Genomic DNA, 23,514 nt, shown 5'->3' with positions numbered 1-23,514 from the left:
AAATGTGTAAAGTGTTTTATAATGAAGTGACGGGGCTGTTTACTGGGACACAGTGGGCATAAACACCGTAACGTAACGTTAGCTGTTTGTTAAAATCCGTTATACCGTTAACGGGTCATCGGCTGCGCTGTTTCCATCCGCCGTTAATTTGGCGATTGATGATATTGCATTTTCTGAATAAATTAATATTAATCTATTACAATGTAAGCACAATATCACCCATTTGCTTTTTTTGGTCTGACGTTACTTACTATTGTGTTCTTCAAACTGACCGATAGCAATATCAATATTTTACTTAGAAGTGAAATAAGCTTGCAATACTTTACAAGCTTAATTTTAATTCAAGTAACGTTAGTTTTTAATTTTTATCCCAAAAATATTCTACTTCCATCCTTGTGATGATTTAAAACATGATGTAACGTTGCTATAGTTGATATTTAGGGGCAGGCTTCTGCACACTGTGATGCTGAAAAGACACGAAGTTAAAAGGACAAAATAATTCACAAGTTTTCAAGCTGAATAATCTGGTTGTTTGGAGCCTTTTGTCACCGGTTACTTTTCGGCCCGTGGTTGCAGGAAGCCGGGCTGAGCCATGGCCGCTGTGCAGATCCGGAGGTACCGGGACGACGACGCGGAGGCCGCGAAGGAGATCTTCACGCTGGGGATAAGCGAGCACGTGCCCTCGTCCTTCATGCACCTCCTGAAGCAGCCGCCCACCCAGATGTTGCTCATGTGCGTGTTCTGCGCTCTCCTGACCAGCTCCAAGTCCTTCCTGCTGCCCGTCCTGGCCGTCACCCTCCTCCTGGCCGGGGCCCGCCAGTTTGTCGTCCACATTTTCAACCGCTACATCGACACCTCGCTCAGGAAGGACCTCAACGACATCGCCGGCACCTACATGCGGGCCAAGGACAGCTGCTTCTGGGTGGCCGAGGTCGACGGCCGGGTGGTCGCCACGGTGGCCTGCCTCCCCAACGAGGACGCGCCCGGCTGCCTGGAGTTGAAGCGCATGTCCGTCCGCCGCAGCCACCGCGGCGCGGGCATCGCCAAGGCGCTGTGCCGGACGGTGGCCGACTTCACCCGGGACAGAGGCTACGCGGCGGTCGTGCTGTTCACCTCCGTGGTGCAAACGGACGCTCAGAAGCTGTACGAGCACATGGGCTACGAGAAGATGAGGGAGTTCGTCGTTCCCGAGCTGGCCGCCAAAATCACAAACTTCACCCTGTTTGAATACAGACTTGATTTACAGAAAGGTGGGAAAAGTGAGTGAGCGGCCTTTTCTCCCCCGCTGTCAATCCGTCTGGTTTCTGTGCTTGTGCTTTCCCAGCGTGCATTGCTCTTAAGGCAACCAAACACTCGGACCGGTCAGGCGACACGAAGAACTGTTTTCCCACACACACACACACACACACACACAGTGAAAAGGTTAGGCATGTTTACTCTACTAACACATAACTTATTTTCAGTTGAGAGGAATATCTGCTCTGCCTAAAGTCTGTTTGGGTTTGTGTCGATTGAGCTGCTTCAAAGTGATTTGGTTTGTAAAGTATTTCCTTTTCAAACACTTAGAATAAATGAATAGATCTGAACGTGCTCCTATGATTTTGTAGCATACTTTCATTTTGTATTTCCCGATGCTCAAAAAATGGTATTGACCACTGCACCGATCTAAATAATCAGTCCTGACACGATGAATCCACATTAAACAGTTTTGTCAGTGTTACTGATTCCATTTATTCAGTGATCTCTCCTAATGTCATATTACCTCACAATTACATGTTTCCAATAACTTTGACGTACTGAGTTCTAAAGTTTTAAACGTTTGGGTGAAAAGAGAGCCGAGGTATTTACAAATGAGATGTTTATGAACACTGGTGTGCTTGTGATGGTTGGTAAGCTGTAGGTCTGATTTTAGAATTGGAAGGATTTTGAAAGCACACTTTATTATTATCAGCTATGTGCTGCTCTCCGCGTTGAGGTTTTTCAGTAAACTTGTACTGAGGTTTAAAAGTTTTCCCTCTGTTGATACGAGTGTGTGATTTCTTCTTCACCCTTTCATCTCCTCTCAGTTCCCTCTTTCTGCTGATGATGGTGTTATTTCTCTAGAGCATCTCCCCAGCTGTCAGGTTTGTTCACAGCTGGAATGTGTTCGGGGAAACGGATTTCCAGTCGCTCACTCGATAACGGCGCTGCAGCTTTTACGTTTGTCATCTTCTCCTCTCCCACGTTTTGTGTTGCTGGAGGCCTGTAAGGGACACGGGGACACGTTCACCATAACGGGACAAGTCTCTGCTTCAGGAGAGCCAGAGGAAGGTTGTGGCGACTCAGCTGATGTTTCTTTCTCATTACAGGAAGTAAAACACAGAACACACTGAATACAAAATAATAAAATACAGAACGGGGACAGAATTATGTTTTTCTAAAACCCCACGGACAAAGTGTCACAGTGCTTGGTTTTGTTTTTGTCTTTTTACTTTGTTTTGCTTTATTGTTTTTTTTGCTAACTTCCCCAATCCTTTGTGTTTTTACGCCTACAATAAAAAAAAAAAACTTTCATTTTACCATAAACTTTAAAACACATGACAAAAGAGAAAAACACAGGTGTGGCCTTAAATATACTAAATTACCTTTGGATTAGAACCCTGCAGGTGCTCAACAGTGAAATACTTTCACCATCTTTGTCCGGTCGGATCCAGCGGGCTGCAGCCGCCGGCTCAGGCGGCAGCTCGGGCGCCTCAGCGCGGACGCGTCCGGTCCAGACCTCCGTGGATGGAGGGAGCCGGTCGGGGACGCAGCGGAGCCGTCGGGCCGAATCCTTAGCACGTAAAGCAGGTACGACCCAGCCGTCACACGCCGCCCGGTCAATGGGACATGAGTCCCAAAGCGCGTGTCCACCTGTTCAGTGACGTAATAGGCGCGCGCGTGGGTGTGGGTGTTAATTAACGCGGTTCTGTCTCTGTTGGGTTGAGAAGCTAACGGCTAATCGTGCTAGCAGCTGGCCGGGGAGCGTCCAGCTGCCTGCACCGAATATCGGCCCTAAAAAGGGAGGATCCGCGCTGCTAAAACGCACCATTTGCACATTTGTTCAGCTCATAACGCAGTTGATATTGTTGCAAATATTTAAAAACGCTAATGTGGTTATTGGGGCGGAGTGGATCGGGATCTAACCCCGATGAGGCGTCTATTCTTGTGTGAATTAATTACACTGTTTTTGCTGGTATTTCATCAATCTGTCAGGAGACAACGTGGGTGCAGCCACACCCATGGTTCTAATTCGCACCAGGCTAAACTGGCAGAATATTACTACTACTTATTGTGTTATTTATATATAAATATATGCGTTGTGTTTACCAGGCTGTTAAAAAATGAGCACTTTGGTTTTAATTTTAAATGAGCGTTGTTGAATGAAGCGGCTCTGGCCTTGTTTTCTATGGATGACCTGTTTCTTCTGCATGATGGTTGAGAGCAGGCAGAATATCATGAGCATGGAAGCACATCATTCGGCTGTTTCCATTGTCGATTCAGATACTTATTACTTCTTTAATCAAAAAGAATATCAATCTCTAAATTGTTTGTTTGACCAACAAACCAGATATAGTTTACAAACAATAATAGAATAATGAAAAGTAGCAAGCTAAGAGAATATTTAAATAATTTTCTATTATGTAATTTAGGATGAATTAAATTGATACTTATTTAATGTCAGCTATCCTACTGCACTGTATGACCTAAGCTGGTCATTCGCTGATTGGTTGACAACTAAATTAATCAATTGAGATGATCAGTTGTTTATTAAAGAAAATGCCATTCTGACAAAACACGTTGTTTTTCATCTTGGGATTTGTGAACTTTTGATGGGCATCTTTCACTATTTTGTTCAATTTATAGACCAAAGAAGAAAAATATGTAACAGTTGTTAGATGTTTTAGTTGTGTACAAATTGCACTTACACTTAAGTGACACTACTTAACTTAAGTTGATTCCATACATTTATACGCTAAATCATTTGTTTTGTCCAAAGTGGAAGCTGATATTGTGTCACTTCATTTTTAAATCAAGTGAACAAATGAGCAACCCGTAATTTCAAAAACTAACAAACAGATTGACTTAAAATACAAAATGAATTGCATCCCTAAATGAAACTGTTGTTGTCACACGCAGCAGTTTCTGTCTCAGATCGTGAATCTATAGAACTATGAGACCAGCGTATTCCCACTAAACAGTCCCAACCAATGGCAGCTGGCAGCACGCAGACGGGCTCATCGTTACCTGGTTTGGACGCGTTCGCCTGGACCTGCAGACCCGTGTCACCGCTGTTCAAGGTGCAACCGTCCTGTGTTTCCGTCCAGCAGCAGGAGGCGCCTCCTCCTCCGCATTGTTCTTAAGGAGCCAGTTCCTTCATTTCTGCTTGTCTGCTGATTGCCTTCCTATAATTTCTTTGGTGAGGGATGAAGGTCCCCCCCCCTTTCTCCTCTACCTCCCGATCCCATCACCCCTTCTGGCCTTCGTCATTTGCATAAATGGGTGCAAGGCGACTGCAGAGGCTCTATTTTCTTTTTTTATAACCGTGCCAAATTGCGTATAACTCTCCCGCATTGTAAATTGTGGGCTGGATTTTATATATTCATTTGGGGAGTTTTATTCATAGGCCATGCAGCCACAAACAAACTGCCTCAATCAGTACATCCGTTCTGTAGGTGGAGCGCTGACACGGAGCCGACCTGACGTGTCCTGACGTCTGGTTGCATTATTATTATTTATTATTCAAACCCCCCCCCCCCCCCCCCCCTCGAAGGCCGGGTCTCTTTGTTCTGATACTGAAATGCACTCTGAAATGAAACATCTCTTATCAGCCTTTGAGCTAAAAGCTTTTACACACAAACCCTGCCGCTTTCTGAAAACGATGACAACACAGAAATCGAAGGGAATGAGAGTTTGAAAAAAAAAAAACCCGGCCGTGCAGTTAGCTGATAAAGGGGAGTTAATCCCCGCTCTGTGGGGGGCCCGAATGTAATCCTGTGGCATTTGGTTACAATGTGCTGTATAACGGAGCATCACCTGAGCCTTTTGTGTTCAAACCCCCCCACATTTGAAAATGCTTATAATATACCGCCGGTGTTTTTGTTGCCTCTTCTGGCAGAAGATACTGAGGGAAACTTGACATGAATCGGCCTTCCAAGGATCCACCTGAGCTATTTTAATAATATTCCTTTGCTGCATGTATGCTCTTAAAGGAATATTTCTTTAGTTGACTCACCATTCAAAACAAAAGTGACTATCATGGCACTTTGTGCTTTAATTATTGGTCTTATGAGGATTTAAATTGCTCTTTGAAGGAACGTCTGCATCACGCCAGATTGCCCCCGGCATACAGCGAGCTCGTGCAATGGGAGAAGTGATTATTTTGAGAAGCTTTTACAGAGGCGTATTTGCAGGCTTTAGGACCCAGTCGCCCTGTCTGGGCCTAAAGCAGACTCCCTCCTGCAGACCAGCTCAGACACTGCAGAGCAGAGCCGCCGCTCAGCTGATGCACAGCAGACCCGGCCTGGATGCTGGTCACCCCCCTCTCCCCATCCCTTTCTCTGCTCCGCCGCTTTCCTCCGGTCCATTCCGTCCCCCCCCCCCCCCCCCCCCCCTATTGGAAACTTTCTGCCGGGGCCAAAGAAGCTCCCCGCCGGCTGTCCTCCGGCAGCGAGGAGGGCTGAGGCTGTGCTGCATCCGGAGACGGAGGAGGAGAGACGCTCCGGCGGCATCATCTAACCCCCGTCCTCCCCCCCCCACACACACACATCTCTCTCCGAGACCCCCTTCTGTCTGGCCGCTGCTCTCCCCAATAACACTCCTTCCCTCCTGAGAGGGGGGGGGGGGGGGAGGAAACATGTCACAGACCAGGAGGAGCACGTACAGCCGGGTGAGTGTCCATCCCAGTGAGGCGAATCAGCGGCTCCTTAAATTGCTCCTAATTGTTGCACCATTGTTGTCTTTCACGTGTGTTTTTCCGATCCGTCTCACCCCGTCATCGGCGCCGCCTCGGTTCTGACTTTCAATAGGAGGGTTTCTAATCCCTTTCAGCGCTGCATGCATCCCTCTGTCTGGGTTGTCGCCTCTTTGTTTGGCTCAGACGCCCCCTCCGGGGTCCAAAGCTGAGATTCAGACCTGCGTGACGAGTCCACTGTCGGGACGAGCACGAGGCTTTCTGTCATCACCGGACGCGCCGTCCATGAGGACCACAGGACTTCCTGTTTGTCCTCCGCCTCTGAGTCAGGCATCAGCAGGCGTGACATCCGCGCTCAGACACTTCTTCTTCTTTCTTCCGATGACATAAAAGCCTCTTCCTACTGATGAAGAAGAGGTGCTTTCTTTGTCATCCAGCCTGCGTGACGTGTGCGCGACAGCGTTTCGGAGGTTTGTTTTGGAGTAAACAAAGCAATCGGACGGCGGCCTCGTCGACGGTGCCGCAAATGAGGCCGTGTTCTTATCTCCCATTAAGCGTGGAAGTTGTGCGTTAAGAGTAGAGTGCCCCTGAATAATTCATCACGCCCTCACGGCAAACAGGTCGGAGCGGCGAAGGCTTCGTCACAGACCGCTCGCACGCTTTGGTCTGAGTGGTTTTTACGACTGTGAAGTGGATGTTTGCAGACTGTTGTCGGGTTCATGCGAGTCTCCCTGCAGCAAACCAAAGATTCCCGCCTCCGTCGTGGATCTGGATGCACCTAAATAGCTGAATAATAGATCTTAACACTGGCTTCCATCGAGGACGTGTTTACTGCTCGTAACCACTTCTAACGTCTTTCTATATTGGGCATGAATTATAAGGTAGGTTAATTAAACTTTAAGCATTCATGGGAATTCAGGTCTTTGAATAACTGCAGCTGCAATATGATGTTCTTATCTGTTCGATAACATCTGCAAAGAAAGAAGTCATTTCTTCTGTATGTCTCTTAGTAGATTAAAAAATGCCATTTGTAGCTCCGAGAACACGTTAATGTAAGAGATGCTGTGGCTGAGAAATCTAAATCGTTCAAAATGCCCCGTAAGAAGGGACCCCATGTTGAGGCTTATGTTTAAACAGCGCTGCAACAAAACACTCTGGATTTGACCACAATCCCTCCGATACTTACTGAGATTCTCTGCCCGCAACTTGTGCAATATGGACGTTTGACCACATTTAACTTCTACATGTATTTTGACCTCCTCTGTCCCTGCTGTTTCTTCTGTTGGGGACCAGAGACGTGACGCTTCACCCCCCCCCATGTTACTACATGTATGTTGCAGTCTCGCTGCCGGAAGGGTTTTTATCCTGCAATGTCTAAGCGGAGCAAACGCTCTTCAAAGGTCCGACCCTTTCGTAGGGAGGTGATCGTTTTCTGTTGTGCTTCCGTCATTGATGTTTTCAGGTCAAACACAAAGACACTGAATGTTTCCACGGCGCCTTCTCTCGCGCTGAAATCTGCTCCCGTGGCTTCTGCTGAGTCACCGTCACTTCTAGGACATCACTCTGTAAATTGGGTTACGCAGGCTTGTTTTTGGCCGCGTGATCTGCTCTCCATCCTCATCGTGACTCGTCACAAAAAGCGTGGAAAACAAGAGTGGGCCTTTTTTTTTTTTTTTAGGCGTCTTTTTGGCATGAAGCACGTTCTGCTGCTCCTGGTCGATGAACAAGAGGATGAAGCAGCAATTGAACCTTTTAGGCAGATCATGAAAGCGTTACCTTTTTTTATACCTGAGGTGTTGCTTGTGCTGATTGAACATGTAGAACTTTACCCAGCATGCCGGTGGGATTTAGAGCGTTTGATGAGCTGTTGAAATGAACAGTAAATACATTAAACACACTTTCTTCTTGCAACTATTTCTTCATAACCAGCGAGCATTCTTTGGAGGACATGTTGAATGATGGAATAATAGTCATTTTGTCAAAGATGTCGACGCAATCTGACTTACTCTTTGCGCCCTTATGCTCATGAAATGGAATCAGTTTAATCACTTCAGTAGACGTCCAGTATTACGCCTCAATGTCGGGTTTTGTAGTCAGATTTGGTGTCGCTGGGTCAAGATTTCCCAAATTGAAATCCCTACTATTCATTCATCTTCAAAATCACTTGTTCCTACACTACCCACAATGCAACTTGAGGGTGTCTTTCATTCCCCCGTCTGACTTTAAACTCATCTTCTCGTCCTGGTGGTCGTTTCCTCAGACTCTCCTCCAGAGAAGAAGAAGAAGAGGATGCTCCCTTTATTGGCTCAATACTGATATGTGATATTTAGCGCAGTGGCCCGTTACCGGCGGCGCCGTAAACGTGTTTTCAACAGCGCGTGTTTCCTCCACAGACCACCAGCAGCGGCAGCAGCAGGATGAGCTCGGACGGCGGCGGGCGGCCCGTCAAAGTGGGCTCCCCGGTGGAGGTGATCGGCAAGGGGCAGCGCGGCACGGTGGCCTACATCGGCAACACGCTCTTCGCCTCCGGGAAATGGGTGGGGGTCATCCTGGACGAGGCCAAGGGCAAGAACGACGGCACCGTGCAGGGCAAGCGCTACTTCACCTGCGAGGAGAATCGCGGGATATTTGTGAGGCAGTCGCAGGTAAAAATGTGTGAATGAATCTATTTGATCATGTGACTCCTGCACGAGGACCTTTTTTGTTTTTATTTGTTGATCCCGTCCGAACCAGCTCTCATAGTCGCCGCAGTAAAAGGAATAAAATGGCAAAACGGATTAACGTCTTATTGCTTTCCACCTGTCCGCCTGTCTGTCTGTCTCAGATCCAGCTGGTGGACGACGGGGCCGACACGACGTCTCCGGAGACGCCCGAGGCCGCCACCGGCAAGGTTCCCAAACGAGGTGAAGACACACACACACACACACACACACATACCTGGTGTTCTTACGATCTGGGACGCCCCAATGAAACTAGTGAACTTTCTCTTAAATGCCACAAACTGAAACTGCTGAGACATTTTTGATGTCAAAGTGTAGAAGTGCTTCATGGATGAAAAATTGGGAAAGACGTTATAGATGAACCTGAGAGCATCAGGGAACATTTTCAATGTGTGTGTGTGCATTTCTATATTATTGTATGATTTACTGAAAGCTACTTTCCTCCACATGCGACTGTCTCTGAATGTATTCTTGTTGAAGGCCGATGAATCACGTTGACCGTTTGTGGGTCTGTACATCTCAAGACTGATGATGATAGAATATTTACTTTCCTTGTTTCTATTTTTTTTTTTTTAATCTCAGAGATCCTGGAGACGCCCAAGTCCACTAAACTGGTGAGTCCGATAACGCTCGCGCACAAAGGTCGCACGCAGCACATCGGGGAGAAATATGGCGAAACACACCTGGACACACACACACACACACACACACACACACACACTGTTATCTAAAGTAAACACTGTGTGACTAAAATAATACGTCACCTGCGCTGCTGTCTCGGGCCTTTATGAGAGAAAAAGTGCTTTTATATCACTCAACGGGATGTTTTAATTCAGTCTAATAGTTACTGAAAATCATGAGTGCCTTAAATGTTCAGTACTTGTTGTCTGTTTAGAAGTATTTATTTACAATTCTGGGAATACTACAGGAATAATACACACATACTTAATATGACATATTTACCTCCTCTTTTATTTATAACCGTAAAAGGATGGATAAGAATCTTAAAACTGAAAAACCTGTATTCATTCAAATGTATATTAAAATATATAATATGTAAATATATACAATATAATAATTAATCCTAAGTAAACCCATTATTTTGGTTGGTTAAGGTTCTGTTTTCATGCCTGAGCAGCAGATGGCGACGTTGACTCATAAACACGCTCCCTGTGTTGAGATGCGTTGGCAGATTATTTATCTACGGAGAGTATAGTTCACACTAAAATCCCATTTTATCAGTTTAATTATCAATGGTTTTTGACAAAAAGTGAATTTCAGGATTGAGTTTATTTGAAAAAAGTGGAAAAGTGTTCTGTCTACTTGATTGAGGTCTCTGATCCGACATCGAGGAGCACCGACTCGCCTCAGTCCCCCCCGTCAGCTCCAGCATGCCTCGTGACCTTTAACCTCCTCCCTTCCTTCCTCACTTCCTTCCTCACTTCCTTCCCTTCTTTCCTCCGACCACGCAGCGAGGACTGAAGCCCAAAAAGGTGGCGCATGTTTCTCTAACCTCGGTACCGTGGTGATGTAGTGGTGATGAGTGTGGTAACCATGGTAACCGTGGCTCTGAACTGCCTCGCTTCTGCATGGCAACCGGGCCTCTCCGCTCATTTCTTGACTGTAAATGCCGACGGTCTGACTTTATCAAGCCGCTGAGTCACGCGTGCTGATGAATGTCAGAGGTGGACGAGGTGAAATCCTGCAGAGAACCGACTCTCTCACTATGGATTTCCCGTCAGCTCGGGTCGACTTTATCGTCTCCGGTCCTCAGGAGCTCGGTTTAGTCTCAGCCGCGAGGCCCCGATGTTCTGATCCAGCTGAGGATGTGCGCGGGGAAATGTCACGCAGGAGATTCAGAACATGCAGAAATACAGAAGAGAGAGGAAAGCTGAACTGTTCTCTAAGTCGAATGAATGAAAACAAGTCTTTGTTTTTCTCCAGTTAAAAGTTATAGCATCAAAAACCAGGTTGATTTATTATACAGTCTTTTCTTTTTAAGAAAAGGGACGTTTTGTATTTATGTTGACACAAAGTGTTGAATATATAGATAAAAAGATAAATAAATGACTAAATGAATGAATAAATCATCAATAATACAAATGCAGTGTGAATCAATTTAGTAAATTAACAATGCTAACCAATGCTAACCAAATCGCCAAAGTGATGCAACGTTCAAACAAACAACCTGCTTTGACATTTGTGCTTCTTCCGCCTCTCGGGTTCCCCCCCCCCCCCCCCACATTCCTCCCCCCACACTCCCCCATCCTCCCCTCTGTCCGCCTCAGAGCAGCACTCAGCCTGCAGAGGAAGATGTTTAATGTTTCATCAGGACAGATCTCCCTCCGCGGCCCTGAAACCGATCCGTGTAAACCGTTTACTCTGAAGTCGCTTCAGTCTCTCTCCCAATGATCCGTTCTTCATCATATAATCTCACAAAGAAAACGCGACCTCGCTGACTTTTATTGTAAAGATCGTTTTCACGGCCACTTTGTGAAAGTATTTTGGGTCGAGAGCTCGCTGCCAGTCGGAGTGTTTCCATTCCATTAATCCTCTTACGTCGCTCCGTCGTCCTGCACAGAAGGAGATTAGCGGAGCAGAGAAAGATATTGTGAAAGCTTCTCAGAGGAACGAACTGGCCTCTTAAATCACTCATTGCCCGAAATCATCAGCGTAACTTCTGAAGCTCCAGATTAGCCAGTTTTTTAATTTAACATTCAATCCATTTCTCCAGGATCCTGCTTTTTAATGACTAGTATAGAACAGACGCAGCGTTATGTTTGGAAGAAGAAGCTTTCTGTACCTGCTGCTCAGCAGTTTCCCTCTGGATGAATACAGTTGATGTTTAATACGTCGTCTCACGCTGCGACACCAAAAGTGTTAACAGACGAAATAAAGTCAAACGAAAACACCTGAAATGTAAAAGGCGTTTAGAACTTTTTAACGGTTACGTCCTCGTTGTTTTTGGCAGCCTCGTTTTAATGAGCCATCGGGGAGCTCTGACAGTGTTGCTAGGCAACGAGAGGCTTCCATCGCCGTCGCTGCTCATTTTTCTCGCTCAACTCTGTCTCACATCCTCTCCTCCGTTTCTCCCATGTCACACATCGTCTCACCCATCCCTCCCTCCCTCCCTGTCTGGCAAGGAGGGAGGGAGGGAGGGAGGGAGGAGGGTGCACGGTGATGTAATGCCGGAGCACGGCATTGGCTGGAGAACCACAATAAGCAGAGAGAGAAAGGGGGAGGAGGGTGAGGGGAGGAGAGGCGTCTCCTGCGAGCACAAGCAGCTCGGAGGCTCTCAGGCAGAAGATGTCCGAGTCGTGAACGGGGGAGAAAAAGGGGAGGGAGGCACCGACCCGAGGGGCTCCGGCGAACGGATTATGAGAGACGCCGAGAAGGAGGACACGAAGGAGGACACGAAGGAGGACGGTAGCAAGAGGACAGAGGGAGGCAGGGGGAGCCTGGGAAAGAATCGCTGCGGCCATTTGCACCGCTGCAGCTTCCCGGCCTGAGTGTCTGTCTGCTCGTCTCCAGCTGCCTGTCTGTCTCTCTGTCCGTCTGTCTGTCCTGGTCTCTGTGGATCGAGCATCTTTACAGTTCATCACCTTCCTGTGTGTGTGTGTGTGTGTGTGTGTGTCTTCTTCTCTTGCAAATATGATGAGACAGACTCCTGCTCCCCGGAAGGTACAGAACTCCATGTGATCGTATCTGTTAGGCTGCTGTTGTTGTTGTTGTTTATTTTGCTGGGGCTGCTTTGAAGGTCATGCTGGAAAGTTTTAGTTCCTATTTTCGCTTTGGTGGGAATTGCTCTTTTTTTTTTCCATCTCAGGCAAAATCTGATGTTTCCAGTTTGAAACTAGACGCCTTGCTGCATCTTGGTCACTGATTTCTACACGTGCAGCACAAGCTTTGCTCGTTCGTTCGGCCTCGTCATGCAGAAGCCTTTTTTACAAAGCGGGCGATTCATTCTCGTCCGTCCGTCCAGTGACTTCACTCGTCCACTCGGGCGGATGTGATCTCAGGACGGCGCCGCAGCTTAAGAGCTCTGTCAGCTCTCGTTTGGTACGGCTGTTAGCTCGGGCTAATTTCTGCTGAATGGTCCGTCTGTAATCCGATAAAGGACGATAACGAGTCAGAGCGACGGCCGGGCCCGAGGCCGGGGGGGCCGGGGGGGGGTGCAGAAGAGGCGAGAGTGACTTCACATCATTCTGCATGAATGTGGTGGAAGTGAAAGCGTCGCGGCTTCGCTGTGTTGTGTCGACATTTATATCCCTCAATATCCTTTTGCAAGCTTACATGATTGTCTTCTCAAAATCTTGAATATTTCTTTATTATTTGATCATCTATGTTGAAGTTGTCCTCATTTTTCTGATAATTTCAACTCTTGAGTTTAATAGAAATTTATAAATTTACATATTTGAATGAATAAAGTATGAATAAAGTACTACAAATATTTATTTATTATCAAACAAAATTAAGTACAAATTCATGGAAACTGAGCAAACTCCATTTGGGGAATGAATCAAACTTGAAACAGATTTTCTTAATCTAATAATAATTGTTGGGATCACTGGAAGGGTTGTCCAGCCTGCAACACACACCTTCGTGTTAAAGTTCATATAGCGTGATTCGTTATTGCAGCACCGCGGTGGGAGGAGGGGGAGATGGGGATGGAGGGGGGGGGTAGGGGGCGTTTGGGCTCCACTGAAGCTCGTCCGTGCGAGACACAAAGCACTCATTCAGGGCACAACATCCGTACCAGGCCCAGTGTCCACGTGGGTTGAGGCCCTGAAAACTACGAGGGAGGGGGGGAGGGACGGGGAGGGACGGGGGGGGGGGCAACAGAGCAGAGACCTGCAGCCTCGTCCCTCCGTTATGGATTCATTGTGCTGCTTTATTGTCCGTTTCACGCAGCCATCTTTTGCTTTTGTTTTTGATTTCCAGGTGAAAAATGATCTTTGCCTTGAATCACTAACGGCTGTTTGTTTCCTTCCCTTCTTTCCTCTCCTCCTCTGCTGCCCCTTGACCCTTTTCCACTTGCTCCTCTCCTCCTCCTCCTCCTCAGACCACGGCCAGAAGGCCCAAGGTGAGCCCAGTCCGTCTGTTTCTATCACGCTGCTCATGAAGCGGTTTGTATGTCTGTGAGCGCGATGCTACGTTAGCATGATCCTGGTTGTGTTGCACATGTAATCATCATATCAGCATCCGAGTTTCTGATCATTTCAGCCTCGTTTGCAAGCTACATTCATGCAGCCGGTTTAGTCCATCACTGTCGCCCCGGATATCGCCTCCATCACGGCGCATTAAACCTCATTCATTCATATTGGGTCGTGTGCTCCTCCTCATTATTTCTCCCCCTTGTTTCTGTCTGCAGCAGCCCACCCGCCCCGCGGGGGGGAAGGGGGCGGCGTCGGGCTCGGCCTCGGCCTCGGCCGGCGAGATGAGCAGCAGCGAGCCCAGCACGCCGGCCCAGACGCCGCTGGCCGCTCCGGTCATCCCCGCCCTCCACTCCCCGGGAAACCCCCCGGCCCCCGCGCCCACCAAGGTCAGTTGCCGCCTCTCTCACGCCCGGGCCGCGGTGGTGGAGGTCGAAGACGTCATCGGGCTCTGACGGGGGCGCAGGTGTGGGAGTTAAATCCGATGCGACGTTTTGGCGCCGCTGTCAGTCGGCGTTGCTGTCATGAAGGAGCCCGCGGCTGCAACGGGCGCCTTAAAATACAAAAAGGAAACATAGAATAACAACAGCGTTTATATTCCAATTAAGTGTTTGCATTTCATTTGTTCATGGCTAATTAAGCACGATAAGGTCAAACATTTAATTGTTTAATTGTCTATAAACTCACAGAAAACCACCGACAGAGAAAAATCAACATGTAGCATCATTTTTAGTTAAATATCACTAGTTAACATTTATTAAAATCAGCTGCAGTCTGGTATTTTAACTTTAAGGCCAACGCAATCAGTCTGATTGGCACTTTATCCCCTCAGGAGGTCGTCACTATGGAAACGCAGGTGCAGTGATGTGAATATTTTTGCACTTGATGTCGCAGTGTTATTTCTTTCCTTTCACTAACATGTTAACAACGGTGTGACTTCGTCTTTAATTACTGCGTGTGAGATGGCGTGACGTCTTTATTCCAGGATTAAATTCTCCTGCTAAAGATCTCCTGCTTTGAAATGTCAAAGCACGTATATCCAGTGTGTGTGTGTGTGTGTGTGTGTGTGTGTGTGTGTGTGTGTGTGTGTGTGTGTGTGTGTGTGTGTGTGTGTGTGTGTGTGTGTGTGTGTGTGTGTGTGTGTCTTAATGCTTAAAGAGTGCACTCCACAGGTGGAGTAAGTGCATGTAAGGAACAATAAAGTTCTTGTTACCTTGCATGGAAATACTCACACCAAAACTGTGGAGGACAAGAGCCCCTTTTTGTTCTTTCTTTAAAAGTGCTTTTACTAATGAAGCATCTCCGCACCACAGGAAGAGGAGGCGCTGCGCGGTCAGGTGAAGGACCTGGAGGAGAAGCTGGAGACGCTGAAGATGAAGCGGACGGAGGACAAGGCCAAGCTGAAGGAGCTGGAGAAGCACAAGATCCAGCTGGAGCAGCTGCAGGAGTGGAAGACGAAGATGCAGGAGCAGCAGGCCGAGCTGCAGAAACAACTCAAAGAGGCCAAGAGGGTGAGAAGCAGCAGATGAGCGAGGAGATGTTTGATGAACGGATGAGAGATGCATGTTTCCAGCGTCGGGGAATGACATTCTCTAATCTGGGGTTATTTCCCTGCAGGTGTTAAGGATTGAACATAACTAACTGTACGTAATAATCTGCGTGTAGGAGGCCAAGGAAGCCCAGGAGGCCAAGGAGCACTACATGGAGGAGATGTCGGACACGGCGGACGCCATCGAGATGGCCACGCTGGATAAGGAGATGGCCGAGGAGAGGGCGGAGTCTCTGCAGCTGGAGGTCGACTCCCACAAGGAGAAAGTGGACGAGCTCACCATGGACCTGGAGATCCTCAAGCACGAAATTGAGGAGAAAGGTTCGGCTGACAAACCAGTTTAATTATCTGTGCGTTCTGAACTCTGATCATTGTCATGTGAGAAGAGACGCGGCGGCGCTCAGCTGTGGACTTTGGGTTGCTCACAGGTTCGGATGGAGCTGCCTCCAGTTACCATGTGAAACAGCTGGAAGAGCAGAATGGGAGGCTGAAGGAAGCACTGGTCAGGTGTGTGTGTGTGTGTTTTCTGTAATTCTTTCATTTATCACAATTTTATTTAGAGTTTTTAGAAACACTTAAAAAATAAAACAGACTCTTTATTATATTTAGCCCTCAAATACATTTTCTTCATATCTGATTGACAAGCCCCAGAAGACAAATTTGAAAAACCTCTGAATTTCTAAGTCTGATCTTCATTTATTTGTATTACTGTGATTATGACTGAAGACATTTTCTTGAAGAGAATTATGTCAAACAGGTGGAAAAAAACGTAATAACACATTTTTTAGTTTGCATTTGTGATACTTATTTTGGCCACAAGAGGCGTAAGTGCGTTCCATCTTAATGTAGCACCAACAGTCGTTATTTTGATCTTCTTAAGATGCTTCTACCCGATCCAGATGTTGACGCTGTGTTTCCCCGTGTTTCAGGATGCGTGACCTGTCGTCCTCAGAGAAGCAGGAACACGTGAAGTTGCAGAAGCAGATGGAGAAGAAGAACGTGGAGCTGGACACCCTGAGGGCTCACAAGGAGAAACTGCAGGAGGAGATGGCGGTGGCGGAGAAGACCATCGACGAGCTGAAGGAACAGGTCGGTTTCTTCGGTTTCTTTTGTCACAAAGAGCCTCAGAGCTGCTGCGGTCACGTGAATCAGGATCCGCCGCTTTCAGACGAACGCAGCTTTTTCTTTCTCAGTTGTTCCGGGAAACTCGTGTTGCCACGGAGATGTTTGTGATGCTGACGATGCGCTTTGATTCAGGTGGATGCAGCTTTGGGGGCGGAGGAGATGGTGGAGATGCTCACCGAGAGGAACCTGGACCTGGAGGAGAAAGTCCGGGAGATGAGGGAGACGGTGACTGACCTGGTGAGAGACAACCGTCAGTTCATTGACTTCCAATTCAATATGCTTGTTTATTAAAAAGATCACAGCATCTCTGTGCGTCGATGCTCGTACGGGAGGTGAGAGAAAGTTAAAGTGCCTCAGCAGGCTGACTCATTCCATCATTCATTCATTCCATCAGTCATTCATTGGACGTGCTGCCCTCTGCTGTTCAGTTCTTATATGAATTATGTTTGAAATATAAAGGCCACGTCTTTTAGGTGCTACTGGAATGAATCAACCTCTGCTTTCCATTGACTTTAACCACCTACAGTGCGTGCAGGGATTTTGAGATGTATGTTTTTGCTACAAGATAGTTTTAATTTTTTTTATTTGCACAATTCAAGCAATACAAAATAAACAATATAGAAATAATAAATATCACTGTGCAGGAAGAAGCAAAAAGCCAACTGGGCTTATCTGAAGCTTCCACCTATATAATATTATAATTTATATATAATTTACAAACATAAAACTAAATATGCATGTGACAAAACGACAACAAAACAACAAAAGGAAAGAAATAAAAATGTGTGCGCGTGCAAGATGGATAATGAAGAACGGAACAAACTGACAATGCTGTAATGACATCACCCTCCCTCCCCCCCCGTCCCCCGCCAATCAGGAAGCTATAAACGAGATGAACGACGAGCTGCAGGAGAACGCCAGGGAGACGGAGCTGGAGCTCAGGGAGATGTTGGACCTCGGCGCCGCGAAGGTCCGGGAGTCCGGGAAGCACGTCGAGGCGGCGCAAGAGACCGTAGCCGACTACCAGCAGACCATCAAGAAATACCGCGAGCTCACGGCTCACCTGCAGGTGAGGACGCCAGCGGTGATGCAGTGCGTCGTCTTCACATGAACGCCCGCGCTCCATGAGCTCTCTCTCTCTCTCTCCCTCGTGTGTGTTTGCGCCGCAGGAGGTGAACAGAGAGCTCACCAGTCAGCAGGAAGCGTCTGCAGAGCTGCAGCAGCAGGCGCCCGCAGAGATGTTCGACTTCAAGATCAAGTTCGCAGAGACGAAGGCCTACGCCAAGGTCACTAAGACATAATGAGAAGCTCTCAGCGGCGTGATCACGTTAGACAACCTGAATCTGCTCTGTGAGTTGAGAGGTTGTTGAGTTAAAACTTACAGTTGTGTGTGTGTGTGTGCGTGTAGGCGATTGAGATGGAGCTGAGGAAGATGGAGGTGGGTCAGGCCAACAGACACGTTTCTCTCCTGACCTCCTTCATGCCCGAGTCCTTCCTCCGGCACGGCGGAGACCACGACTGCATCCTGGTGCTGCTGCTCATCCCCAGACTCGTCTGCAAGGTCGAGCGCCGCGCTTCTCTGTTTTCACCACAGATCTCACTGAGACAGAACCTCCATTTCAACCCTTTTCACTCCCCGCGCGCCCGTGTGTCTGCAGGCCGAGCTGATCAGCAAACAGGCCCAGGAGAAGTTTGAGCTGAACGAGAACTGCGTGGAGCGAGCCGGGCTGAAGGGCGCCGTCGGGGAGCAGCTGAGCTTCGCGGGCGGTTTGGTCTACTCGCTGAGTCTGCTGCAGGCCACGCTGCACAAATACGAGCAGTAAGTCCCACGCAGATCACAGTACGAAATAAAGATAATGCTTATTGTTGAGGGAACATTTCAAATGTAATATTTAGTTCCAGATTTCACAGAATCACAACGTGTGTGTGTGTGTGTGTGTGTGTGTGTGTGTCAGAGCTCTGGCTCAGTGCAGCGTGGATGTCTATAAGAAGGTCGGCTCTCTCTACCCTGAGATGAGCGTCCATGAACGATCTCTTGATTTCCTCATCGACCTTCTGCACAAAGACCAGCTGGACGAGACGGTCAACGTGGAGCCGCTCACCAAGGCCATTAAATACTACCAGGTGTGTGCACACACACACACACACACACACACACCATTTTATGTACGTACCACAGCCTGTTTATGATAACTCCGCATGTGGACCTGCAGCACCTGTACAGCATCCACCTGGCCGATCAGGACGAGGACTGCACCATGCAGCTGGCCGATCACATCAGAGTGAGTCCCGACACCACCCACACGGTAACATGAGCGAGGCGTCTCCACCCGTTTGACTCCCCCCCCCCCCCCCCCTGTGGTGTCCACGTGCAGTTTACCCAGAGTGCCTTGGACTGCATGGCGGTGGAGGTGGGGCGTCTGCGGTCCTTCCTCCACGCCGGGCAGGAGAAGGCCGACCTCGCCGTGCTGCTCAAGGACCTGGAGACGTCCTGCAGCGACATCCGACAGTTCTGCAAGAAGATTCGCCGCCGGATGCCGGGAACCGACGCGCCGGGCATCCCCGCGGCTCTCACCTTTGGACAACAGGTAACCACGGCAACCGCTGTCCCTTGTCTGTGCTGTTCTTATTTCTTCATGAATGTTTGTGATAATTTGAGTCATGTTGACCTTTGGCCCCTGCAGGTGTGCGACACCCTGTCGGACTGCAGGAAGCACCTGACCTGGGTGGTGGCGGTGTTGCAGGAAGTGGCGGCGGCCGGAGCTCAGATGGTGTCGCCTCTCGGTGAGCAGGAGGGGCTGTCGGCCGTCAAGCTGGAGGACGTGGCCTTCAAGGCCGGAGAGCAGGTGACACTCGGCGCTGCAGGTTCTCTGCAGAGGAGGTGATCGCACAAATCACGGGAGCGCTGCCGTTGTTGACGAGCTTCCATCGCTTTCAGATCTATGGATCCCAGGGCGCCGACCCCTACGAGTGTCTGCGGCACTCCTGCGGCATGGTCATAGCAACCATGAACAAGATGGCCACCGCCATGCAGGAGGGAGAGTACGACTCGGAGAGGCCTCAGAACAAGGTGAGCTCTGCACCTCTCCATTCGTCTCCTCGGTGAAGCAGGTTTGGGTTCAGACAGATTAATCGCCATGACGCTTTGCCCTCGTTAATCCATCAGAACCCTCCACCTGTGGACATGCGGGCCGCAGCGCTTCGGGCTGAAATCACCGACGCCGAAGGAGTCGGCTTGAAGCTGGAGGACCGAGAGACGGTCATCAAAGAGCTGAAGAAGGCTCTGAAGATCAAGGTGTGTAAAGGCTCCCCAGGTGCTTCTATTTAAATGAGGATAAATGTAGAAATGTATGAATTATACATATTTAATCACAGTAGCAATTAAGCAGTGCATTCAAATATTATAATATATTATTGTCTTCAAATCTCTTCAATCAAAAGAAGAAAGATTGTCGGATGAAAGATGTGTGCTGGGTAAACCGTTGTTTTCAGGGGGAGGAGCTTAGCGAGGCGAGCGTCCGTCTCAGCCTGCTGGAGAAGAAGCTGGACAGTTCGTCCAAAGACGCAGACGAACGCGTGGAGAAGATCCAGACTCGGCTGGACGAGGCCCAGACTCTGCTGAAGAAGAAGGAGAAGTAAGAAGCAACCCCTCTGCAGAGAGACGAGCGTCCTCTGTAACGCAACGTCAACAGCCACGTTGTCCTCCTCTCCGCAGGGAGTTCGAGGAGACGATGGACGCCCTGCAGGCCGACATCGACCAGCTGGAGGCGGAGAAGGCGGAGCTGAAGCAGCGAATCAACAGCCAGTCCAAGATGAACGTCGATGGGCTCCGAGCCGCCGGCCCGTCGGGGATCGCCTCCATCGTCACGGGAGCAGCAGGAGGTGAAAACGACACCGACGTACATTTTAACGACATCAGGCTGAACCCTGAAGGCACCACGTTAACCCGCGGTTACGGCTTTCAGCGATGTTTTAACAATGAACTCTAGCCGACAAAAAACTAATCTAACAAACAGGATTCTAACTTTAAGTCCTCCTTTGTCTTTCCATCACTTTTTCTAATCTCTGAATACGTTCTGCAGAGGAACAAAAAGGTATCTGCCTATATGCTGTTGATCCCGCATGCTCATTTTTATTTAAAAAATAATGAAACGTGCATGGTTTGACGTCCGTGATATTCTTCATCAGTGTTTTATTCAAGGGTTTTTGCAGGTCTGTTAAATAGTTGGATATTTTGACACCAGGTAGAAATGCATCGCATGAACCGGCATCCTGTGGCATGTACATCTACTACTTAATGCATAGTTACTCTTATGCTATTGGTTGAATGTAAGTGCAGTGGACTAAAGCAGAGGCAGGCTTCACTACTTTCACAAACCCAGGATCAAAATGTTAAACCGTGTTGCTGACGGGAACCCGCTCTTCTCCCCCAGCAGCCAACGTGATGCCCGTCTCCGGTTCGGGGGTCCAGGTCATCGACTCCCCTCTGCTGACTCAGCAGATCGAAGCGCAGCGGCTCTGCATCAAACACCTGAAGAACGACAACAACCGGATGAAGGTCTTCACGCCGTCCTCTGACGTGGATGTTGAACGTCACATGACCCCCTTCTCGTTACATCTGGGTTTCTTTGTGTCCTCCTGCAGGCTGAGAAGATGCGCGCTCAGCTCGCCTCTCTTCCTCCTCTTCACGTGACCAAGCTCCCCTGCAGAGAAGGAGGTCGCCCCGAGGTGCTCTCCAGCGCCCTCTACCGCAAGACCGACCAGCTGCTGGAGACGCTGCTGCAGATGAGCGCCAACGTCAAGGTGGTGGACATCACTGGGAAATCTCCAGGTATGCAAATGATGCTTCAATACAATGCTACATATATATAAAGTACAAAGACATACTTGTTTTGCAATATACTTTCAGACTACATGAATTATGTATTCTACTACGCTAATAGCACACTGGTGGTGGTTGTTGTTGTTGTTTGTGCTGCAGTGACCCCCGGCGCTCAGCTGCTGGAGCAGACGGCCCGGTTACAGTCCCTCAGTGACACGCTGGGCCGGCTGAAGGTGAGCGTGCGCGTCCTTCAAATGCTCACTGGCTGATCCGGGAGCCGTATTATTTAAAAGTCCTCTTTTCTCTCTTCGCCGTCAGGACGAAGTCGCCGAGCACGTCGTCCACCAGCAGGCCGGAGCGCGAGCCTCGTCCGATTTCGCGACGTTTCCGTCGACCTCGTTTGTGAAGGTGAGCAATTATTGATTTACTGATTTCCAAATTAAGTCTAATTTGGAAAAAATGCATCAAGATCTGTTTCTGCACCCGCTGCCATTAAACCTTTTTTTTTGATAACTTGTTTTCTAAATAAAGCCCTCATGCTTAGTCTTAAAAGCGATCTTCCCACAATGCACCTGGCTGAACCCTGTCTGTTGTCAGGCCAAGGAGGAGAAGCAGGGCGACACGGTGCTGGTGGGCCGGGTCATGGTGCCGTGTCACAGCGGCCAGGAGCAGGTGCATCGCCTCGTGCTGTCCCAGTCTCAGCTGCACCGAGTCCACAGTCTGCTGCAGACCTAAACTCCGCCCGCGCCGCCTCCACCCAGCGGCCTGGTTCCTACGTCAGGCGCCGAACAAGTCAAACCAGGAAGTATTTTGGTTCGCAGGCGGCAGAAAGTTCTCTTCGTTGATCGGTGAAGGCTGTAGTTTGAGACGCGGCGTAATCTCAAGGTCACCCTGGATGTCTCGTACTCGCTCGGCCGGCTCCGTCTCAGGGAGGCGCAGCGCTGAAATAGTTTGTCATTGGATTATTCAACCTAAAGTCAATTGTTTAACTTCAAATTAGGATTGGCTGCTTTCTTGTTTATTGTTTGGTAAACTGAGAATCTTTGGGATTCGAAATATGACACTTATTTTGATTTCTAATTATATTCAGGAAAAAAAAAGCATTTTGATAATCTTCTGGAGGAAATTGCCCTGAGGACATTTTTCTTTTTCGATCTCAAATCAAAAGTCCGATCAGATCAGACTGATCTTGGTTTTGAGTCCGCTTCTCGACTACAGTCCTGGAAGCCGTAGATATAAAGCCTGCGGAGGCGACGTGTCACTGCTGCATGCTGCCCGGATCGAGTAGAATATTTATCAGACTGGAACCTGCACATTGTGGTCTATTTATTATGCCGGATGATTCTCCACGCGTCCCGTGACTCCGTATTAGAGGGATCCTCACTGTTGTGTTTTTATAACGTCTAAGGGAAAGAAGCATCATGTGATTTAGTGGATATTTTATTGCGGTTTGATCAGAAGCTTTTTGCACATATAAAGTCCTGAGTGAGAAACCGAACAAAATCCTGCACAGTCGCTCTACTTGGATGTAACTTAATTTCTCTGGTGTTTTAATGACTAAATGATTTTAGCAACAACCTCATCATGGAAGCAAACTCGGAATGTGTGAAGGATATTTAGTATTTATCTCTGGTTTGATCCAAACCAGGCAGACTGCACAGAACAAATAAAGAAACTGATTTGCTGCGTAAAGTCAGATAAAATGATTTTACTTCATGTTTTATTTAAAAACTAAAATAACACACGTTTTAAATTATGTTTTATTTATTACACTTGTGGTGTAAACCGGTTGTCACAGTGCTCGTATTGGTATTGGCTCGAATAAGAATCAATAACCCAGAAAGCCGCGTTACTTTTGTTGCGGTGTCAAAGCCTTAAAGGTGAAGAGCGCTCCGCTGCCTTATGTCCTTCTCACCAAACAAGCAGAACTTCATCTTTGCCAAAGAATCTTTGTTTCTCTTCACCACATCTGATTTAAATAAGGCGCTTTGTTTATTAATACATGCTAATTGTTTTACTATTGATTTGTGAGGCCAGGTTTACAAAGTTTTATTTTAGAATTAATTGAATTGATGGGCATTTTCATAAGTGTGGTTTAAGAGAAAATGCAGATGTTTATTTATCAATTGTCTCATTTATCTGTGCAACCTGTTCCCTTGTGGCTTCCTGCTCTTGCACAACCGATACCCGATCAATAAAGACATTACAGCAAG

At 48.0% G+C, this 23,514-nt stretch overlaps 2 protein-coding genes and 1 long non-coding RNA gene across 21 annotated transcripts in view; 2 read left to right on the top strand and 1 right to left on the bottom strand.

Moving 5' to 3' along the window:
* The window catches only part of nat8 (N-acetyltransferase 8), a 2,259-nt gene extending 539 nt beyond the window's left edge, over positions 1–1,720 (top strand). Inside the window, exon 2 of the mRNA XM_040199929.2 lies at positions 577–1,720. Coding sequence (XP_040055863.2) covers positions 593–1,267 — 675 coding nt within the window. The 5' untranslated portion in view covers positions 577–592 and the 3' untranslated portion in view covers positions 1,268–1,720. The remainder of the gene's footprint in view (positions 1–576) is intronic.
* LOC120833092 (uncharacterized) overlaps positions 1–4,530 on the bottom strand; it is a 5,687-nt gene extending 1,157 nt beyond the window's left edge. The window contains exons 1-3 of one of the 2 annotated variants that reach the window (XR_005714269.2): positions 4,267–4,530; positions 2,625–2,892; positions 2,049–2,242 (exon numbers count right to left, since the gene is read on the bottom strand). This is a non-coding gene — a long non-coding RNA (uncharacterized LOC120833092). Of the gene's footprint in view, positions 1–2,048; positions 2,243–2,624; positions 3,192–4,266 lie in introns of those variants that run through there. The other variant, XR_013452755.1, reaches the window with a different exon arrangement.
* dctn1b (dynactin 1b) lies at positions 2,688–23,513 on the top strand. 18 transcript variants are annotated; one of them, XM_078089344.1, is made up of 31 exons: positions 2,688–2,829; positions 8,326–8,577; positions 8,757–8,835; positions 9,235–9,266; positions 10,125–10,145; positions 12,316–12,333; positions 13,715–13,735; positions 14,024–14,194; positions 14,638–14,661; positions 15,119–15,316; positions 15,471–15,675; positions 15,783–15,861; positions 16,284–16,443; positions 16,612–16,716; positions 17,357–17,548; positions 17,649–17,765; positions 17,888–18,040; positions 18,138–18,298; positions 18,435–18,603; positions 18,693–18,761; positions 18,855–19,067; positions 19,164–19,325; positions 19,418–19,549; positions 19,646–19,774; positions 19,972–20,114; positions 20,195–20,361; positions 20,913–21,037; positions 21,124–21,310; positions 21,461–21,534; positions 21,620–21,709; positions 21,899–23,513. In XM_078089344.1, the coding sequence occupies exons 2-31, from the start codon at positions 8,350–8,352 to the stop codon at positions 22,034–22,036; spliced, it is 3,762 nt and encodes a 1,253-aa protein (XP_077945470.1). In that variant the 5' UTR covers positions 2,688–2,829; positions 8,326–8,349; the 3' UTR covers positions 22,037–23,513. The 18 variants fall into 18 exon arrangements, with proteins under 18 accessions (XP_077945470.1, XP_077945472.1, XP_077945473.1 ...); XM_078089338.1 differs by lacking the exon at positions 2,688–2,829 and adding an exon at positions 5,491–5,908 and having other exon boundaries at positions 20,916–21,037; XM_078089337.1 differs by lacking the exon at positions 2,688–2,829 and adding an exon at positions 5,491–5,908.
* Position 23,514: the final 1 nt, after the last annotated feature.

The sequence above is a fragment of the Gasterosteus aculeatus genome, chromosome 15, assembly GCF_964276395.1.
Source record: "Gasterosteus aculeatus chromosome 15, fGasAcu3.hap1.1, whole genome shotgun sequence".
In the NCBI taxonomy this organism is placed as follows: Eukaryota; Metazoa; Chordata; class Actinopteri; order Perciformes; family Gasterosteidae; genus Gasterosteus; species Gasterosteus aculeatus.
Note: the sequence above shows the minus strand (reverse complement) of the source record. Positions and strands in the feature narration are given on the sequence as shown.